Source organism: Lissotriton vulgaris, chromosome 6, assembly GCF_964263255.1.
Source record: "Lissotriton vulgaris chromosome 6, aLisVul1.2, whole genome shotgun sequence".
Lineage (NCBI taxonomy): Eukaryota > Metazoa > Chordata > Amphibia > Caudata > Salamandridae > Lissotriton > Lissotriton vulgaris.
The window spans coordinates 1,047,392,210-1,047,413,527 of record NC_141694.1 but is presented as its reverse complement, the minus strand read 5'-3'; the positions used below and the strand labels follow the sequence as shown (position 1 = coordinate 1,047,413,527).

The window sequence follows — 21,318 nt, the reverse complement described above, 5'->3', positions numbered from 1 at the left end:
AAGCTTTGGCTTAGGTTTATTGATGACCTTTTTATCATATGGCAAGGAACCAGGGAAGAAGCAGAATTGTTTGTGGCACAAATCAACATAAATAATTTTAACTTCAGGTTCACGGCAGAAATAAGTGAAACAAGTGTAAATTTCCTGGACACTCAAGTGTACATATGTAACAACAAATTAGAGACCAAATTGTACCGAAAGAAAACAGCAGGAAATTCGGTGCTACATGCATCAAGCGCTCACCCACGCCATCTGGTAAATAGTATACCATATGGCCAAATGCTTAGAATAAAGAGGGTATGCAGTACACAAGAGGAACTCAAAATGGCACACAACATAGCAAGGAGAGATTTGTAGAGAGGTTATTCTCAGCAAACAATAGATCAGGCTATTGCTAAAACTGAGATATTAGTCAGAAACAACTTACTGGCCAAAAGCAATATAAAGGATCAGGCTACAGACCCTAGTGAAGGAGCAAAAACAGGGGAGGATCAGAGTTTTCGCCTTATAATAGGCTATAGCAGGCAGCATAAGGAACTGCAAAAGATTATCCAAGGAGGCTGGCCTATACTCCTCAACGACCCGGTATTAGGACCCCCTGCTACCGCAGAGGGCGTCCATTACCTATAGTAGGGCTCCCTCAATGAGAGATTGTCTGGTGGTATCTGATCCCGAAATAATATCTAATCCAGTTTGGTACCAGAACCCAAAAGGGTTCAGGAAATGTAAAAGCTGTAAGGCCTGTTCCCATGGAACTAATACTACAACATATTCAAGCCCATTTAGCTCAAAACCATATAAAATAACAATAACGCTGACATGTAAGACCGAGTACACAGTGTATGTTTTAACTTGCCCTTGTGGGCTAAATTACGAGGGCAGTACCAAGTTACAGGCTCACGTCAGAGTACTCCAACACCTCCGCGCAATCACTAATATGGACCACACCTATCCGGTGGTGTGACATTTTAAAGAACCCCACGGATCCAACAATAAAGGATTGTCTTATTATTTAATTGACGCAGTACTTCCAAACAGACGCGGAGGAGATAGAGAAAGTAAATTACGCAAGTTGGAGACAAGATATATTTTATTATTGGATTCCATACACCCACAGGGCCTGAACATAACTGAAGACATGTACACGTGCCAAGGGTAACTGTGAGCTAAAGGAATATGCTACTTACCAGTATGCATCTGTTCTTGGCATGTAGGGCTGCTGACATTCATATCTGTGCATAGATCGCCGCCTAGTGTTGGGTCCGGATGATTGCACATTGTTGTCCTGGAAGAGTCTTTGAAGTATCACGAGATAGGTGGCTCCTCCCTTGGACTACAGTGCGCATGGGCATCCTCTCCATCTTCAGATTGTTTTTCGCCATTGTGGCAGAGATGGAGTGTAATACAGTAAGTGATGACCATGCCTGAGAATCATTCTGAGTGCTACAGCTGCGACAGGCACCGGGGAGGAGGGCGGGCGATATGAATGTCAGCAGCCCTACATGCCAAGAACAGATGCATACTGGTAAGTAGCATATTCAGTTCGAGGCATGTGGGCTGCTGAATTTATATCTGTGCATAGAATAAATACCAGTTACCTCCTTAGCGGTGGTTGCCCGTGCCAGCTGCAGCAGTCTGAAAAAGAGTTTTGAGAACAGCCTGTCCTACAGCAGCTTGCTGTTTGGAGTGTACATCTACGCAGTAGTGTTTGGTAAACGTATGTATAGTGGTCCATGTGGCTGCTCTACATATATCCTCTAGAGGAATGTTACCTAGGAAAGCCATGGATGCCCGTAACTTGCGTGTGGAATGCGCTCTTGGGGGAACTGTTAATGTGCGTTTAGCCTTTTGATAACATATCTGAATGCACTTAACAATCCATCTGGCTATACCTGATTTGGAAATAGGGTTGCCTTTGTGCTGTGGAGAGAAGGCAACAAACAGTTGCTTAGTTTTTCTGAAATCCTTTGTCCTGTCTATGTAATACAGGAGAGCTCTTTTAACATCTAATGTGTGCAGTGCTCGGTCTGCCACCGAATCTGGATTTGGGAAGAAAACGGGCAGTTCAATGGTTTGGTTAATGTGGAACTGCGACACCACCTTAGGCATGAATTTAGGGTTGGTACGCAGCACCACCCGATTAGCATGAATCTGTATGAAAGGCTCTTGAATAGTTAGGGCTGGAAGCTCACTAACTCTTCTTAGCGATATGATTGCCACTAGAAAAGCCACTTTCCATGTCAGACACTGTATCTCACAAGAGTGAAGTGGTTCAAAGGGTGGTCCCATTAGTCTGGTGAGGACTATGTTTAGATTCCAGACAGGTGAAGGAGGGTGTCTGGGAGGAATCACTCTCTTGAGTCCCTCCATAAAAGCTTTAATGGCTGGCACCCTGAAAAGAGAAAGATGCGGTCTGTTTTGCAGATAAGCTGACATTGCAGCCAAATGTATCCTAATGGAACTATATGCCAAATTGCATCTGTACAGATGCAACAAATAACATATAATGTTTTGCGTGGATGCATCTAGCGGATTTATGTCATTATTGGAGCAGTAAATGACAAATCGCTTCCATTTGGCAGCATAGCATGCCCTGGTTGTAGGTCTTCTTGCCTCCTTGATGATGTTCATACAGTCAGGGGGCAAGTTGAGGTAGCCAAACTCTATGACTTCAGGAGCCATATTGCTAGGCTCAACTGTTGTGGATCTGGGTGCTGAATGTCTCCACAGCTCTGAGTGAGGAGACTGGGCTTAAGGCGCAGCCGTTGGTGAGGCACCACTGAAAGTTCTAAGAACGTGGTGTACCACACCTGCCTTGCCCACGTTGGAGCAACTAGGATGAGCGTCATGGAGTGCTGCCGCAGTTTGCGTGCCACTAGCGGTATGAGCGGTGCTGGAGGAAAAGCGTACGCAAATCTGCCTAACCAGTTCATCCATATCGCATTGCCCTGAGACTGCGGGTGTGGGAACCTGGTGGCGAAGGTTTGGCATTTTGCGTTTTCCTTTGTGGCGAATAGGTCTATCTCTGGATGACCCCACTGCTGGAAATATGGTTGGAGCACCGAGGGGTGTATCTCCCACTCGTGCATCTGATGGCTGTGCCTGCTGAGCAGGTCCGCCATCTGGTTGTCCTTGCCTGGGAGATGTTCCGCCATGAGGAACATGTTTCTTTGAATGGCCCACTTCCACATGCTTTGGGCTAGATGAGACAATTGTGGAGAGTGTGTGCCTCCCTGCTTCTGGATGTAATACATGGCAGTCATGTTGTCCGTCCGGATCAGCACGCCTTTGTTGCACAAATGCAGTCTGAAGGCCTTCATCGCCATGAAGATCGCCATCAGCTCCAACAGGTAGATATGCATCTTTTGCTGCTGCGACGTCCATAGTCCCTGCACTGAATAATGGAGGACATGCGCTCCCCAACCCTGGAGAGATGCGTCTGTCGTCAGCACTATCTGTGGTACAGGCTCTTGGAACGGTCGTCCCCTGCAATGGTTTTGTGTGTTCCACCAATGCAGAGAGTTGTATGCACGGCCGGTCACCAACACTAGGTCTTTCAGATGTCCCTGAGCCTGGTTCCACTGTCGTGCCAAGCACTCCTGAAGCGGACGCATTTGTAGCCTTGCGTGAGGGACTATGAAGATGCAGGAGGCCATCATACCTATCAGCTGCATGAAAACCTGCGCTGGGAGTGAATGTTGGGGCCTGAATTTGTGAATTAGCAATTGCATGCTGTTGACTCTGGCAGAGTTTGGTTGCGCTGTCGCTGTCAGTGTTTATTGTCGCGCCTAGGTACTGTTGTACATGTGCGGGTTGAAGGTGTGATTTGGGGTAATTCAGTGAAAATCCTAGACTGTGTAGGAGGTGAATCGTGCGGGACATGTGGCTGGCACATTGCTGAGCTGACTTTGCCTGGACAAGCCAGTCGTCCAGATAAGGATAGGTATGGATGTGTTGTCTCCGAAGGTGTGCAGCCACTGTCGCCAAGCACTTGGTGAACACTCTGGGGGCAGTAGTGGCCCCGAAAGGCAGGACCTTCAACTGGTAATGCTGATTGTTTATGGTGAACCTGAGATATTTCCTGTGTCCTGGGTGAATGGGAATGTGGAAATATGCGTCCTTCAGGTCTAGGGTTGCTAGGAAGTCTCCCTGACTGAGCAATGGTAGAACTTGCTGTAAAGTCAGCATGTGAAAATGTTCTAACAAGATGTACTGGTTTAGGGGTCTGAGGTCTAGAATGGGTCGGAGAGACCTGTCCTTCTTTGGGATTAAGAAGTACAGTGAGTACACCCCTGTACCCTGCTGTTCTAAAGGCACGAGTTCTATGGCCCCTTTTTGCACCGTGCAGAGTACTTCTTGCTGCAATAAGTGCATGTGCTCTGCGGACATAGGACGGTGCCTTGGGGGTATATTGGGTGGAGTGGAGGTTAGTTCCAGACAAAAGCCGTATTGGATAAGTTGTCTCACCCACCTGTCTGTGGTAATGCCTTCCCAGACCGGCAGGAACTGCTGAAGTCTTTCCCCGACCGGTGTTATATGGTCTGGGGGTAGTGACAAGACGTCACTGCTTATTGGTGGCGGAGGATCTGGCATTATTATTTCCTCGTCCTCTGCCTTTGGTGCTGTTCCCACGATATGCGCCCCTATTGGTCTTGTGATAGGTGGCCTGCGTGCTCCCCTTGTTGTATTGGGCTTGCTGTGATGCTTGACCTCTAGAGGCTCCCCTGTTACCGGAGCGACGAAAGGAACCGCCCCTGAACTGTTGCGACTGCAGAGACCTCATGGATTTTGCTGTCTCAGTGTCTTTCTTAATTTTTTCAAGAGTCGTATCTACATCAGGACCAAAGAGAAAGTCAGGGTTAACCGGCTTATTGAGTAAAGTTGTTTGGATCTTTGGCTTAAAGCCAGAGATGCGTAGCCAGGCATGCCTTCTAAGCATCACACTTGTGTTGATGGCCCTAGCTGCTGTGTCTGCTGCATCGAGCGCACACTTGATGGATGCATTGGAAATTAACTTTCCCTTCTGTATAAGCATTTCTGCTCCCTCCTTAAAAGCATCAGGCAGGTGTTGTAGTAGCTGCTCTAATGTGTCGTAATGAGCCCTATCATATCTGGCTAATAGGGCCTGGGTATTTGAGATCCTCCAAATATTAGCCGCTTGAGCCGCTACTCGTTTCCCAGAAGCTTCTAAGATTTTGGATTCTTTGTCCAGAGGAGGAGCATCACCACTTGTCTGAGAGTTCGCTCTCTTACGAGCATTAGCCGCCACTAGGGAGTCCAATGGGAGCTGGCCCTTGATGTACGTAGGGTCCACAGGCGCAGGCCGGTATTTCCTTTCAATCCTTGGGTTTACAACTCTTGCCCTTGTGGTCTCCTTGAAAATGTCAGTAGCATGTTTAAGGACACCCTTTAGCATAGGCAATGTCTTTACTGATCTTTCTGAAGTCGAGAAAGTATCAAACAAAAAGTCTTCCTCCACTGGGTCAGCGTGCATTTCCACGTCATGGTTATTGGCTGCCCTTTCAATTAGTGCGTTAAACGCAGCAGTATCTTCAGTAGGCGAGGTCTTGACGGTATAGGACTGAGTGTCAGGTGTGGTGTGTGGCTCACCAGGGTCAACAGGGTCACTCCAGGGTTGAGGTTCCTCTTGATCAGTGTCAGCAGGATAAGTAAATTCATCCTCATTGTATCCCTCCCCCACATTTTCATTGGTGCGTGTGGGAGAATAGGCATATTTCTGTCCATAGGACTCCATAGGTTCAAAAAGAACAGGTGAGGTGGCAGAATCCCTTTTCCTTTTGAGAGGGATTTTGTATGACTCCAATGGAGTTTCTGGGACGATTTTCCGTCTATGAACAGTTTGGACTGATTGTCATACGAGGGTGCTTGGAACACCACATCCTCCTCGACGGGCTGAGTCCTTGAAACTACCCACACCTTTTTGGCCGTGTCAGTGCTTTTTTGTGGCTCGAACGCTTTGGGTCGAGCGGTTGCGGCAGTCCGTACTTAATTGGTGGCGTAAGCATTGGAGACGAACCGACCTTCTTCGAGGGTGGCGCTGTCTTCGATCCGACCGACTAGTCACTAGTCTGCTTGCGGCCTTGCGTCGACTCGAGCTCTCGGTGCGCAGCTCTTCGACTCGGCGGCCTTGCCCACTATTGGCTTGGAGACGGAAAACTTCGGATCGAGAGTATTTTTAGCCTTGTGTCCTTTGCCTGAGTCGCCATCTTTGGACGTCGACGGCGTCAATGCGACGTGCTTGACTGTAGAGACAGGCGTCGGCGCCCCGGTCTTTGGGCCGACGCCCCTTTGTGACCCCGAAGGGTCGATGACACTTTTAGATTTGATTGGATCAGACGAGTCCGAGGCCGTCGATCCGAGGACTGTCTTTAGCAGTTTCGGTTTCGATTTAGCATCTGTCGGTTTCGGTTTCACCGCTGATTGTGGTTGATCGACCGATGGCTCCTTAGAAGTATTCTTAGCCGGGCCTTGACGCGGGGCTATAGAATGTGGATTAAGATCTTGGCTAAGGCCTTCCGGCAATGCCTCGACCTGATCCTTAGAGAGTACAGTGTCAGTATTGGGCCCCGCGACTGCGGGTGGGCCTTGCTCATCGCGCGAGTCGTCATCGACTGCTCTGATGGCCTCTGCGTCGTCTCCTACCTCGACGACGTCTTCCTCATGGACGTAGTCGTCTTCTTCGTCCATATCATAGCTAGAGTCGTGCTCCGACGCAGGGTCCGACTGCTGGTCAGGATCCTCTTCATCGACGCCCACGTCGTCATCAGCCTCGAAGATGTTCTCCGGGTCTGGCGCCGTTTTCTGCGCCGAGTGTCTTGCGGCGCGTCGAAGCCGTCGAAGCCGAAGTGTCTTCTTCGACCGGAACTTGGAACAGGCCATGCAGCTGGCCTCGTCGTGGTCCGGGGATAGGCATTTATTGCACACTGGGTGCACGTCAATGTGAGGGTATTTGGAGTTGCAGACGGGGCATCGCTTGAACAGGCTCCGTTCCATCGTCGATAGTTGTCGGGGCCTTCGGTGTCGAAAAAGGCAAACGGCCTTCGACGTCCTGTTCGAAGAACTGGATCAAGTACGAGGCACCGAACGAAAGACACAAAGACGCCCCGAAGGCCTTTTGGCCTTGCGAACACTGTTTTAGATCGATTCCGAACTTGAATCAAGAAAGTACATCCGAACCCAATGGCGGAAAAAAACAATCTGAAGATGGAGAGGATGCCCATGCGCACTGTAGTCCAAGGGAGGAGCCACCTATCTCGGTATACTTCGCAGACTCTTCCAGGACAACAATGTGCAATCTTCCAGACCCAACACTAGGCGGCGATCTATGCACAGATATGAATTCAGCAGCCCACATGCCTCGAACACTTTATTATACTTATGTACTTGTGTGGAGAAGTGTGGCTCACTGGTTAGAGCAGGCAGACCCTGAAGCAGAGGTCAGACCAGGGTTCGATTCCCGACGCGGCAGGGTGTTGAGCTCAAATGTCCACGGACTCGATAATTCTCGCTTCGGTGCCTGACCTAATCATGGGTTCACACTCTGCAACTCTGGGCATTGAGCTTGCTTAATCTCCACAACGGCCCCCCGCGGCGGGATGCCTGGCTTTCACCTTGGGGATGCCATGTAGGGGCTATCTCACAGGGAAAAACCAGGACGGGTTCCCAAGGCAAGCGCGGAGATACCCCTTCGGGGGTCGATTCTGGCGCTATATAAGAAATGTAATAATAATAATAATAATATACCCAATAGAGACGAGTTGAGAGAAACAGGAATCCGGTTGGGAATATTAAATAGCCTCTAAATTGTTTGAAAAATCACCTTTTGTAAAAATAAAATAGATATTTTGTAAATAGGATGAATTTTAATCTCAGGATATTAATGATTTTTAAACCTTTTTTATCTTTGTACAGTATTTATTGAGATATAGATACATCTAAATGGGATTCGAGGTATAAATATCAACAATGTATATAGTACATAGTTTTTAAGGTGAACAAACAAACAGTGACAATTGAGTATCAAAAAGTTTTGATTAGTAGGCACAGTCTCTCATTAAGGGTAGCGGAATATACTGAGATGGGTCAGCCGATGAAGTAACGTTGAGAATGGTGCAATAGGAATCAAATCATGAAAGCAGATGATGGAAATGTATATTACAAAACAATATTTCAAAACAAATTAAGCATTAATTTAATCAGGCAACAATATAAAGCAAGCCTTGACTACACAATGGATCGTATGAAATTATAAATATAATGTATGGATTTTAATTTATCACAAGCACTTTTAGGCACTTTTATAAATTACCTCAATGCGATGAGATTTGAATTCACAATAAGAAAAATGTTAATGTATTTTACCAATATATTAATATGTGTACAGTGCAAAATAGCCAAGACCTAACCAAATGTGTCATAACTTAAACCCGCGTTTTCCTATTTTAGTGTAAGAAACAAGCGGGGGCCGACTTTGAAAATTTTGAAGTCCAAACAGGGCTACATGTCGCAATATATATGAGAAATTGCACAGAATATTTTGTTTTTCAATCTCCGGCAATCGAGGTGTGTTGGGAACACACGTTTGGTTTGGAAGTAGAGTAATTCCAAAATGGGCACATTGTTGGTTGAAGATATCATGTTATTATGGTCAATTGTTAAAAGGTATTTTACTTATATTTATCAATTGCGATTTTGCACAAGAAAACTGTCAAAATTGGGCACGTAGTATTGTGAAAAGAATATGGGATAGTATTTTTTCCATTGCAAACGAGGTCGAAATCACGTGATACACTTTAATTATGCACTGCCACTTTAAAAACGTTTCCCAAACACATAACATTTGTCGAGTGAACACGCGGCGTTAAGCTGCGAAACGCGTCTCTGACCTTTGGGTAATAAAAAATTGGAGCACCAATACTGGGTTTGTGTCCTGTTTTATCGGCGGCAGCGCGTGAATGAAGACGTGGTAGCTGACAAGACTGGATTGTTGTATATATATATATATATATATATATATATATATATATATATATATATATACACACATATATACATACACACATTTATACATATAAATACAAATATACACATATATACATACATATAGACACATACATACACATAGACACATATACATGCATATAGACACATACTTAGACACACACACACATACACATAGATATGTACACATATATATCTATATAGACACATATATACATACATATAGACACACATACATACATATAGACATATACCTAAAGACACACAAATAGAGACACACACACACACATATATGTTATTAATTCCGTTTTGAAACTTCAAGTGGTGAATTCATTTGACAGGGACTTGGAACTTCAAGGAAAGTTAATGACAGAGTATTCCTATAAGAAGACTATTGCTAAACATTTAAATGTTTGTCTTAAACATTTCTCAACCTACCATCAGTATCATTTAATAAAGACTAGCTCAAGTCTTGCATTATTTGGGTAATTAAGTTAACATTATCAGTACTTATGTAATGGAAATGTGAAATCTGAAGTTATATATATATATATTTGTATGTGTCCCCTCTATAGGTACTAAATGCCATAACGCCTTGTAGAGGAAAGACAAACAAGGAAGTCACCCCCAGCAGGGCAGCCTCTCTTGTTTCTCGATCCACTTCCCCTTTCACCCCCACTGTACCCATGTTTACAGTTGCCATTACAGTTGGTGTGGTTACTGGTAGAGGGGGCATTGGGTCCAGCTTCCGCTCCTGTGGAATTCGCTAAGCAGGTACTTGACAAGTCCTCAATTGGGTGTCGACACCATCTTGTTCAAAATTGAGGTTTCCTCCACATGTTCATTGTTTATTAGTTCTGAAGGATGCAGTGAAGAAGAGTATTGTTAATTTCCATTAATGTTGTTCTTGCTGGTCTCGAAGAAAACTTTAACAAAGACACAGTAGTGTTGCATTTGTCAGTGCCCTTCCACTATCTCGCTGTACTGCATTAATTCACAATAATTTGCTGTTTTTTTAGCTAGTTTGTCCTGCCATATCAGGATGACATTAGCATAGAGTGGGCAGGATTAATATTCATGAAGTGGGATACTGCTTAGATGCTCAGGCAATGTGGTATTTTATGAAATTGTGCTTTGATTTGCAAGTGATGTTGCTCACACCATGATGCATTTTCTGAAAATTATTTTCTATGCAAGAAAACTGTATATAAACCCATAATTTGGAGGGTGAGCCAAAATACTTTCTGTTGCTATTATGGATACTCTCTGTTTTTATATTGCCTTTGAGGATTACTAGTGAACTTTTCGGATTTTTGCACATCATTCTGTATAGTGCTATTTACCAAGAGTCTTCATGGCATAGACTTTATGCATTTGCATTTATGATTTCTATACTGTAACTTTTGAATTATTGCAATAAATCTTTGCATTTTATTTGTGCCCTAGAACTCAGTTACTGAGTTTTCCCTTACTTAATTGACTGTAATTTGATGTGTGGCAAGGTGGCTTATCTTAAGGACACATTGCTTTGAAACATTGAGGTTAAACAGTCTCCAATCCCTTCACCCATGGGCATGCTGTTGAGGTAATATATTAAGGTCTAAAAATGTAGGGGGTTCCCCACAACCACAATTCTAATACACAATTCATATCTATATTTACTGAACTATGCATCCAATTATGTTCTGTGATCAACTAAATTTTCTCAAGTGATCACTCTTCCTACAAACACAAATATTTAATCAATTTCTAAAACCAGATATTTTAGGGAACTCACTCTTTTTTGGATTACATAATTAACAAAATCAGTCAATTTCTGTTTAACATTTCATTTCTAGTGATGACAGTCATTACCTATGACCCAAGTGAAACTGCTTATTTTATCCAAATAACAATCACTTACGTAGAGGAGCCAAAAGCTCTGAACGCTTCTGTGTGTACTCCATTTCCAGCTCATCATATCTATCTTGGTGGTTGGGTGTGTCTACAGATTTCAGCTGAACAACATAACTATCCAAGAAAGAATCCAGTAGTGCCACCAGCTGCTCAGTCAAAGTGTTGCGTAGGCCACTGTCTGCCTGAGGATATACTTTTTTGAGAATAATTCCATGCTGGCGGATTATGGCTGGTCGTATTCCTGCAGATCCACTGGATGCTAGAAGAAGAAAAATATTTAAGTTGTGCTAATTTACTAGCATCTTTGCGTTAGCAATCTGAATATGTCACCCGTTTTGATGCTGAACACATGTATCGGCATAACAGATAATAGTGAAGATGCAAAAATCAACTATGTACATTAGCAAAAGGAGAGGTTGTTGTTAGAAAGAGTCAAAGTGGTATTATTAGAAACAGCAACACAAAATATATCATGCAGAGACAACATTTTGTTCAGTATACAGAAATATAGTTATTTATAGATTGCAAGGCTTAAAAAAAGTAAAAAAGTTTTTGGGCTGAAATAACAAATTGTGAACAATAATTTCTATGAAACTAATGGGCTTGCCAGGGACTTATTCTCCGTTAGAGCTCTGGGGCTGCGCCCCCCCCCACCCCGATATTCCTTCCCGTTCATGTGCAAATAAAAAATAGATTGATTTATTTTGATATAAGATTATATCTCTATACAAATCGATGTATTTTAGTCTTGGCGGTCTGTCGAGCCAGAAGGCGGGGCTTCTGAAGCGGTGTTTCGGTCGGGCTAAGGCTTTTAGGCGATGCTTTGACAGGAGCCTTTTGTGGAGGTGGAGGCGGGGTAGGTGCTTTGGTACTCATGGTTTGCCCCGGTGTGATCTGGGCATCGGAGTCCGACTGGTCCTCTACGGTGACTATCTCCAGATCGGAGTCCGCAGCCTCTGGGAGTTCATGTTCGTCGTCGAAATTTTTTTCCGGTTCTGGTGCCTGGCACTGCATCTCTTGTCGAGCAGCTTGTCGGTTCCGGATAGTTTTCTTTGACCGGAACAGAGCACAAGCTGGAAAGTGTTCTTCGTTGTTCTCCGGAAATAGGCACCTGTTGCATACTTATGCATATCACTATGTGGAAATTTGGATGCACACTGTGGGCATCTTTTAAATGGGGTCCTTTCCATCAGCAGGAGGCCCACGTGGCGTCGAAAAGGCCCAACAGCCCGTGTCGACTACCGGAGCGAAGCGGAAAGTGTTGTCGAGTCAAGGGATACCGAGCGGAAACAATACCGTCGAATGTAGAAGGTTTTGGCCTTGGAAAGTTGGAAAACTTCGGTCCCGAAGTTGGAGCTGTCGAAGTGCATCCGAACCCAATGGCGGAAAAAAACAATCTGAAGATGGAGAAGATGCCCATTTGCACTGTAGTCCAGGGGAGGAGTTCCCATCTCGTGATACTTCGAAGACTATTCCAAGACAACAAGGTGCAAACATCCAGACCAAACACTAGGCGGAGATCTATGCTAAGATATGAATTCAGAAGCCCACATGCCTCGAACATTAACTTTCTTAACTGTGACGCATGGCTTGTTGTTCTGAAGCCCTTTATAATTAACTAATGCCATTGCAGTCTATGTCAGTATTCTCTATAGGCCAGTGACGCTGTCAGCGTCATAGTTTGGGGGCGTTGGAGTCTCCCTCCCTCCGTGAGAGCAGGATCCGTCATTCAGAAGCATAGATCCCACTCTTTCCATTCGTCACAGGTAGACCTGAATGCAAGCACGTGTGAGTTGGTGCCTTATTCTCTGCAATGGTCAGTTGACGCACTACACAGACAACTTCACATCACCAGGAGACACGGACTTGTTGGCAGCCAGATCTACCATGGCAGCGAGTGTTTGTAATACACCAGCTGAACCGTAGTGTGCATACTACTTCTACAGGTAAGAGCTCCCGCAGCTTACAATACTGTTCGTTGATGATAGTGCTGACTAGTAATCAGAATACTGGCGATTTGAATCTATTTAAGTGATAAGACAGTAATGCCGATATATTACATACCGGTGGAGCAAACCGCTTCTGATGCGACGCCTAATCCCAGTTAATAACTCAGAGCTAGAGACTTCAGGGTGTTTTTTTCCGATGTTGCACTCTTGGCACAGTCCCTTTGGACGGGAGGCTGGCAGAGGACTTCTCTGGGACACATCCCGGACTTTTTGCTATTCCAACAATTCCAAACTTGTAGTTAAAAATCAAACATTCTAGCAGTCAATTTGCACAAAGTAAAGTTCACACACAAAAAGAGCAGCCATCCTTGTTATTTGGGGTCTGAGTCCCGCTCAGGAGAACATTAATTTATTGGAACTTTGTTTCTTGAAGAATGTGCGTTTCTGAACTCAGAGTGCGCGCTTCTGAACTCAGAGTGCGCTATAGACCAGCACAGAGTGTAGAAAAACAGGCCCACCTGTATGTTTCACACACTTATCACGGAAAAGTGAATATTAAAAGCGTAACCCTTTCACACATTAATGCTACCATTCTAGTTTTCACTGGTAAAATGATGTGCTCTGATGGGTGGGTTATCATCATGGTCACTGGCTTGGTTACACAACCCCATGGTTCTTTGCTGTCGGTGGCTACGTGAAGTGTCTGCAGCGGTCAAGCCTCAGATATGGGAGCAGTGAGAATGTGTACTTTGCCTAGAAATGTAACCTGTCACAAGGCATGTGTCGGGTGTCTTTTAATGCTGCTGGCACAAGAATGACATGTATCCTCTCCCTGAAAGACCATGGAGTGCTATTGGCAAGAACATAGTTCTATTTTAATGAAAGACCATACATTGTTTAGCACATTTCTTAGTCTGGACTTGTACTTTTGCTTGTCAGAAAAGAGAGCTGAACTTTCATCAGACCGTATACCACCAATAATTTCACATCTTAATCAACTTTTTTATTTCCTCTTCTAGCCTATCAACTTTACTTCTGTCAACTCAGATTATAAGGGCAACGCTGCTCCTCTCTCCTAATCACTAATCAATCAAACCTTTTAACAATCAACACCAGCAAGTTTTCATACGTAGGACGCAAAGGCTATAATTAGTTTTCAGAACAGGGGGGCATGGCTAACTCAACATGAGACAAGCCCTATCTGGCTGAGCTTCCGACCCAAGCCCTCAATCCCCCAAATAATTTGTGGCAACTCTCATGACAGAACTCCAAGATCAGGGTAACCTGCATGGAAGGCACAAGGAGAGAAATGTACCCCATTCACCTTGGAAAGCACAAAGTGGACATTGATGTACAAGAGGAAAGTGTGCAGTGCGCATTGAAGTACATAAGGAAAGCACAATGTGGACATTGATGTACAAAAGAAAAGTGTCCAGGGTACGTCGAAGTACATAAAACAAGCATAGAGCAGACATTGCTTTACAATAGTAAAGTGTACAGTGGAGTTTGAAGTACATAAGACAAGCCTAGAGCGGACAGTGATTTACAAGGGGAAAATGTACAGTGACCGGCATTGCAGCACACAAGCCATTAAAATATCTCTGCTGACTATGTGTCCATTTAACAGATCCTATGTGTACCATAGTCGCTGCAGGTTCATGTCTCCACGGGTTAACACAGCCTTTCATCCTTCTGAGATTGATAAAACGAAAACCTCTAAGTTGGTTAATAGTTTTAAAGTCTGTTATGAAGTTCTCTAGTTATACTGAATAAGCAGCTAACTATGCCAAATTTATATGAAATATTTTTAATAATGTCATAACTACACTTTCATCATTGCTTTATTAACTTTCTAGCTTTCTCAAGTTAGCTTGAATATGCACCATTTGCCAACTCTTCTTTCAATTTTCCATATGTTAGTCAGGCTCGCTCGCCACATGGCACTCATTCTGAACTTTTACGCCTCACCACTCTCAAATTTCACCAGCCACCACTGGGGCTCACCACACTCCAGATTCTACTTATGTTTCACAGCCATTCTCAAACACACAACAATTAAATAACTAGTAAGATCACAAATTGTTTAGCACATTTCTTAATCTGGACTTGTACTTCTGCTAATCAGAAAGGAGAGCTAAGTCTTCATCAGACCGTATACCATCAATAATTTCACATCTTAATCAACTTTTTTATTTCCTCTTCTAGCCTATCAACTTTACTTCTTGTCAACTCAGATTATAAGGGCAACACTGCTCCTCTCTCCTAATCACTAATCAATCAAACCTTTAACAATCAACACCTGCAAGTTTTCATACGTAGGACGCAAAGGCTATAATTAGTTCTCAGAACAGGGGAGGCATGGCTAACAACATGAGACAAGCCCTATCTGACTGAGCTCCCGGCCCAAGCCCTCAATCCCCCAAATAATTTGTGGCAACCGAAAACTCATGACAGAACTCCGAGATCAGGTTACCCTGTACGGCAGGCACAAGGACAGAAATGTACCCCATTCACCTAGATTGAGGAATTATCTGGAAGTAAACGGAATGAGTGGTGCCCAGACCTGGGAGACAAGAAGGCGCCCATGGAGGAAGATGAGATGAAGCAGGCCATGCTTGAGGAAGAGCAAATCTGCTCTGCACTGGGATGACCCTAGAAAGGCAAGCAATGAGTTTGATAAAGTGAGCGATGCTGCAGCCCCCACCTGCTGGAACAAATTGGAGGGAGAGGCAGATAACGGCTGGGGAAACATGCTGCCAGCGGCCTAGGAAAGCTTTAGATGGTGAAGGAATTATGATATCTGGACCAATAATTGTGGTAAGGCTTGCAGCAGAGCACAGGGTGCCGTATGAGGATATAGCAGTGACTTTGATGTGTCAGATTATGGTACAGTGTCCTAGACTACCACAGGGTAGTAACTGAGGCACAGGTGGGGGCCTCACTGGGACATATTAAAAGACTAAGATAAAATGAAATTGACTATTGGGGAATTGAGCTGGAATAGTGATAGTCTCCCTTTTGTGCCTCACTGCCACCTGATGGCCACTCAAGTTGGGGGCCACTTAAACCTGTGTCTACCATCCAAACCTCATCACACATTTAATGCAAGTTATGTAGATAGAGGTCTGCAGGTCCTAAATGTCAAAGTGATCAACTGGGTTGCTAGTGGCCGGGTCCCAGTGGTGAGTTGGAGCCTGCTGAGCATATAATGGGGGGGTCAGGAGGTAATGGATTGCAGTATTCTATGCCCTCGCCTGTAGCCCTGCTGACACGTCTTAACTTGGCACCTTGGAAGGCCTGAGAATCCCTGGCTAGGAGCTAGGTTCCAACCCACAACACGTACAAGAAAAACAGGTCAAGATTAGTGGACCCTGAGGATGGTGTGATTTTTTTTTCTCTCAAAAACCTTTATTGTCATTTCCAGCAGTCAAACACAGCTCTTGGCCTACAACCCGGAGGCTGGCAGCGGGGGGAATCTTAGGTCGGTATCATGCATATTCGTGAGTTACACAGCCCTGAAGCCGACAACCCTGGGGTCCGGCGGCGATATAATATGCGATGTAGACAATTATCAGTATATGTACTAATTGCATGATAGCTTATTAGTTCCCCCCAAAGAGGAAACAATACCCTTAACCTCCCCCCTTTGCGCTACCTAACCCTGGACCTTTCTTCAATAATCATATGCAACAGAATCTTAGATCTTCCAGTGAAAAAACAAACCTTGCCCCCCCTCCATTTTCCCCGCACACAAATAGCCCCCTCTGTTCCACCCATATCTGTAGATGTACTACCCCTTCGTCCCTGTCGCCACTGTAATTTTAAATGTCAGTTCAGATTACTGTACCTAGCCTAGAAGCCGGCAGCGCTGTATAGCCTGGCTCATCGTACTGTAGAGGCCCCCTGGGGTTACGCAGCGCGTTATTATTAGTTTGCTTCTTCCCTCTTCCAGTGTCGCCCTCCCCACCCTCGGCGCCTCGATCTCCAGACCTCCCCTCTTGTGCCCGTTGCTGTATAGCGCTTCTATTCGTCCTCTATGGGTATCATAGTGTCTACCAATACTGTCTCATTATCTCGCTCCTCCTCCGCAGTGCCCTCAGCCCCTCTAGACCCCAGATGTGTTTGGTACAAACCCCAAAAGTTCTTCGGGCGGCTCGTAGGGGGCAACAGCTCGCTGTAATGTTCTGATTGTGTGCAGCAGTATAGCATATCATGCGCCCACCTCTTAACCGTCGGGAGTGGGCCCCTCATCCAGCAGAACGCCACAACTCGCCTAGCCATTAGCATTCCTATGTCTGTGAGTAGTCTAACTGCGACCGGCAGGCCCCTGGAGTGGCCCAGCAGCGCCAACGCTGGATCCGGGCCCAGTTCTAGTTCTAATATCGTATTCAGCACTGTAAAAATGCCGTCCCAGTATTTCTGGATTGCCGGGCACCACCACGCAAGATGCATGAAGTCCGCTATCGGCTCGTGGCATCTCTCGCATTCTGCCGATTGTTTGAGACCATGTCGGTGTAGTCTCTCCGGGGTGTAATACACTCTTTGTAGGAACTTAAAGTGCACTAGCCTGTGCCTCCCATTAAGCGATCGTTTTTTAGTGTTCACGCAGCAGTATCGCCACATATCATCATCAATCGTGACCTGTAGGTCTCTCTGCCAGGCCCCTCTAGCTTTCATAAGCTGCTGCCCTCTGTGAGTCATAGCCGTCCTATATAAGTTCGTTATCAACTTACGAGGGGTTTCCGATTTAATAACTTGCGTTAGTTCCTGGATCTCGAGCGGCTCCGCCAGGTCTGGGCCCAAAAGGTCTAATAGCGCGCTGCGCACCCTGTGGTATTGAAAATGGAGCAGCAATGGGGCTTTGCAGCACTCTGTCGCCACCTGATCCCACGTTTTAACTCGCCCGTCTGTAAATAAGTCTCCTGTTCTAGAGATTCCTAGGCTGCGCAACACTTGTACCACACCTCTTTCCTCAACCGGCGCCACCCATAAAGCCCACTCCAGAGGCATGCCAGGGGAGTATAATATTTCACAACTCTGAACCTGTAGGAGAGAGTGCCAGGCATGATTCGTAGCGGTTATAGAGTCCAATATGCCCGTTCTGCGGTCCACCGGCCTGAATACCATGGCCGGTAGGGGAAGTGGGTCTGCGAAAAGACGTTCCATGCGTACATGGGGAATATTCGCTTCTCCATGTATCCATGTGTGTAGATGGGCTGCCTGCGCTACCCTGTAGTACAGCTCCAAATCCGGAGCCCCCAGTCCGCCCATCTCATACGGCAGCGTGAGTGTAGCCCACTTTGCTCTGGGTTGTTTGCCTCCCCAGCCAGCTTAATCATGAGCTGCATCAGAGTCTTGAAAAAAACCTTTGATAGAACCATCGGGATGGCAGTGAACAGGAATAAGAATCTGGACAGCACCACCATTTTCATGATGGCTATGCGTCCCATTAGGGATAGCGGTAGTCTACACCACGCCTCCACATCATCTTCCAGCTTGCTGTATGCCACGCCATAGTTTTCTCTTCACAAAATTTCTGAATCCGTGTGTAGCTGAACCCCTAGATAACGGATCAATTCCAGAGACCATTGCAGCGGGTATTCCATGTCAAATTGACTGGTTGCTGGGGTTAGGGGAAAGGCCACCGACTTCGTCCACTTTACTCTCAACCCGGAGAGAGCTCCAAAGCGCACCACCTCTCTAAGCACCGATGACCGGGTATTCTCCGGATCTCGAACATACAGCAGTGTATCATCTGCGTACGTTGATACTACAATCTTGTACGTCGGAAAACTGACACCACCTTTCCCATGGTACTCGCGTAACGCACAGGCAAGTGGCTCCGCCACTAGCGTGTAAAGCAATGGCGACAGCGGACAGCCCTGCCTAGTCCCCCTGCAGAACGGAAAGGGATCCGTGACCAGATCTCCTAGGCAAAGCCTCGCCGTCGGTTTGTGGTATAAGGCGCCAATCATTTGGAGAAACGGCTCGCCCATCCCCAATCGCCGCAGCACCCAAGTCATGAACGGCCACTCTACAGAGTCAAAAGCCTTTTCCATATCAAGGAAGACTGCTATGGCTTTCGCATCTTGTTTCACATGTTGCATAGTGCCCAGTACTGTTCTGATATTATAGGTGAGGTTCCGACTAGGAATAAATCCCGCCTGTTCTGGTGCAACTAACTTAGGAGCCAGCAGTGCAAGACGAGTCGCCAACACTTTAGCGTATAACTTAGTGTCTACGCTGAGAAGAGATAAAGGCCTGTACGAGCCGCACTTGTTATGTGGCTTACCAGGCTTGAGTACAGTGACTATCAGCTCTTCCCTCATGGATTGCGGCATGCTGCCCTCTACACAGATGTCAAATAGTGTGGACAAGTGTGGGATCAACTTTTCCTGAAATGCATTGTAGAAGCCCACCGTGAGCCCATCTGCACCGGGAGCACTTCCGGAACGCATGCTCGCCAAAGCCTCTATGATCTCATCTTTACCTATAGGCAGCATGAGAAACTCCCGATGCGTATTCGTGAGCATGGGCAAATCTATATGCTCCAAGTATTCCACAATATCATTAGAGAGGTCCCCACATTTTGAGGAGTACAGATCCGATTAAAAAATTCTAAACCCATTTGCTATCTCTGCCTCATCCGTGACAACCCCACCTTCAGTCGTCTTTAGCTCGGAGATCTGTGTCTTCCCTCTTGTGCCCTTCAGTACTCCAGCAAGGAGTGAGCCAGGGCATTCCCCCTCACCGTATGTCTGAGCTGTCGCATATTCCCCCATATGTTGAACTTCCCTGTCTGCTTCTTCATTATATTCTGCAATCAGTAATTTTATTTCCTCTGTGACAGCGGGGTCAATGTCTGTTCTGCTGTCGTCTCTCTAGGGTCGTCAACTGCTTTTCCAGGAGCGATAAGCGTTGCCGAATGGATTTGAGGACGCTCGAGTGTTTGGACATGGCTATGCCCCTTATGTAAACTTTGAAGGCCTCCCAGATTGACTGAAAACTATCTACTGATCCTATGTTAGCCTCAAAAAAGACATCAATCTCTTCAGCCAGCTCACCCCGAAACTGCTCATCTAATAGTGAGTATGGAGGAAAACGCTATGTGAATGGAGGGTTCTTCTTCGCAGGTGTCTCCTGCACCAATAGTATAGGAGAGTGATCAGAGAGAGTGTGTGATAGTACTGTACAGACGCCAGCCAGTAATCAATTCTGGTGTGAATGTCATGGAAGGCAGAATAGTGTGTGTAACCTCCCTGCTCTGCGTGTCTGTGTCTCCATACATCCTCAAGGTCCAGGTTCATAAGCTCTGTGTGTAGTGTTTGTGCAGCAGCTATAGGTCTACGCGGAGGTCCTGCTGATCTGTCCAGCGCTGGGTCAAGCACCAAGTTAAAGTCGCCCCCCCAAAGCATCTGTGCTGTTGTATAAGTGCGGGCGGTATGCGCCAGTTTACTATAGAAATCCGGGGAGTCATAATTAGGTCCGTAAACATTTATGATAATTAAATTAAATCCCATCCCCTTGCATCTGGATATCACATATCGTCCCTCTAGGTCTGCCTGCAGTAGCAACAGAGTCAACTTAGATCTAGGGTTAACCCAGGTCAAAACTCCCCTGGAATGTGTTGTGAATCCAGCTGCAGTGACATTACCCGCCAGCACGCTACTGAGTACCATTTTGCTTGCAAGCGGTAGATGGATCTCCTGAAGAAGTGCCAAATCCACCCTCTGTCGTAAGTAGCTCAGCACCTTCCTAAGTTTGCGGTGATCATTGAGCCCCCTCACGTTCCAAGTGAGGGCCCGAAGCACTGCAGGCTCACCATTAGAAGTCACTTCACTTGTACTTGTCATCGGTCCTAGGTACGTGTATTTTGCGAGGCCGATCATGGTGTGGTCCAAGTGTGGGCAGTGTGTGCAGTCGGAATCCCAGTACCCTCCCCCCTTCAACCTTGTGCAACAAATAACCAAAGAACTTCCCCTACCCCCTTCCACAGCAGACCTCCCCCAACCTGGCCTGTCCCGCCCCTCTCCCGACTCTTCCGAACCCTCAACTGTTTCAAAGGACACTCCGGAATGCATTGCGCGCAGGGGCCAAGGTCCCCAGACAGCCTGTATACTCTGACGTTGTGCATTACTCTCTTCAAATCACGCCCGTGCTGCCGCCACGCCCTGCGGTTAGCACCATTAGAGCACTTAAACACTACTAACGTCTGCAGCCTAAGAGCCCCAGCCCAGCCCCCCCTTTCCCGTCTGATAACAGTCTCACCCTCGTGTAACTGTGAAGAGTCAATCAGGGTAATGTCTGGTTTTCAGTTGTGACCCATATATTGGACGGGCTCCAGTCCCCCCCACATCATCAGCAATCCCATCGCATACGTGCCAGACCAATGGTGTCAACCTGCAACCGACACCAATATAGTTCCCCTGTCGCCATTGGCGATTCCTACCAT

At 46.0% G+C, this 21,318-nt stretch overlaps 1 protein-coding gene across 1 annotated transcript in view; it reads right to left on the bottom strand.

Annotated features, from left to right (window-relative positions):
• NUP133 (nucleoporin 133) overlaps nucleotides 1-21,318 on the bottom strand; it is a 1,523,409-nt gene that overhangs the window by 491,120 nt on the left and 1,010,971 nt on the right. Inside the window, exon 18 of the mRNA XM_086927107.1 lies at nucleotides 10,925-11,176. Within this exon, the coding sequence (XP_086783233.1) occupies nucleotides 10,925-11,176 (252 nt within the window). The remainder of the gene's footprint in view (nucleotides 1-10,924; nucleotides 11,177-21,318) is intronic.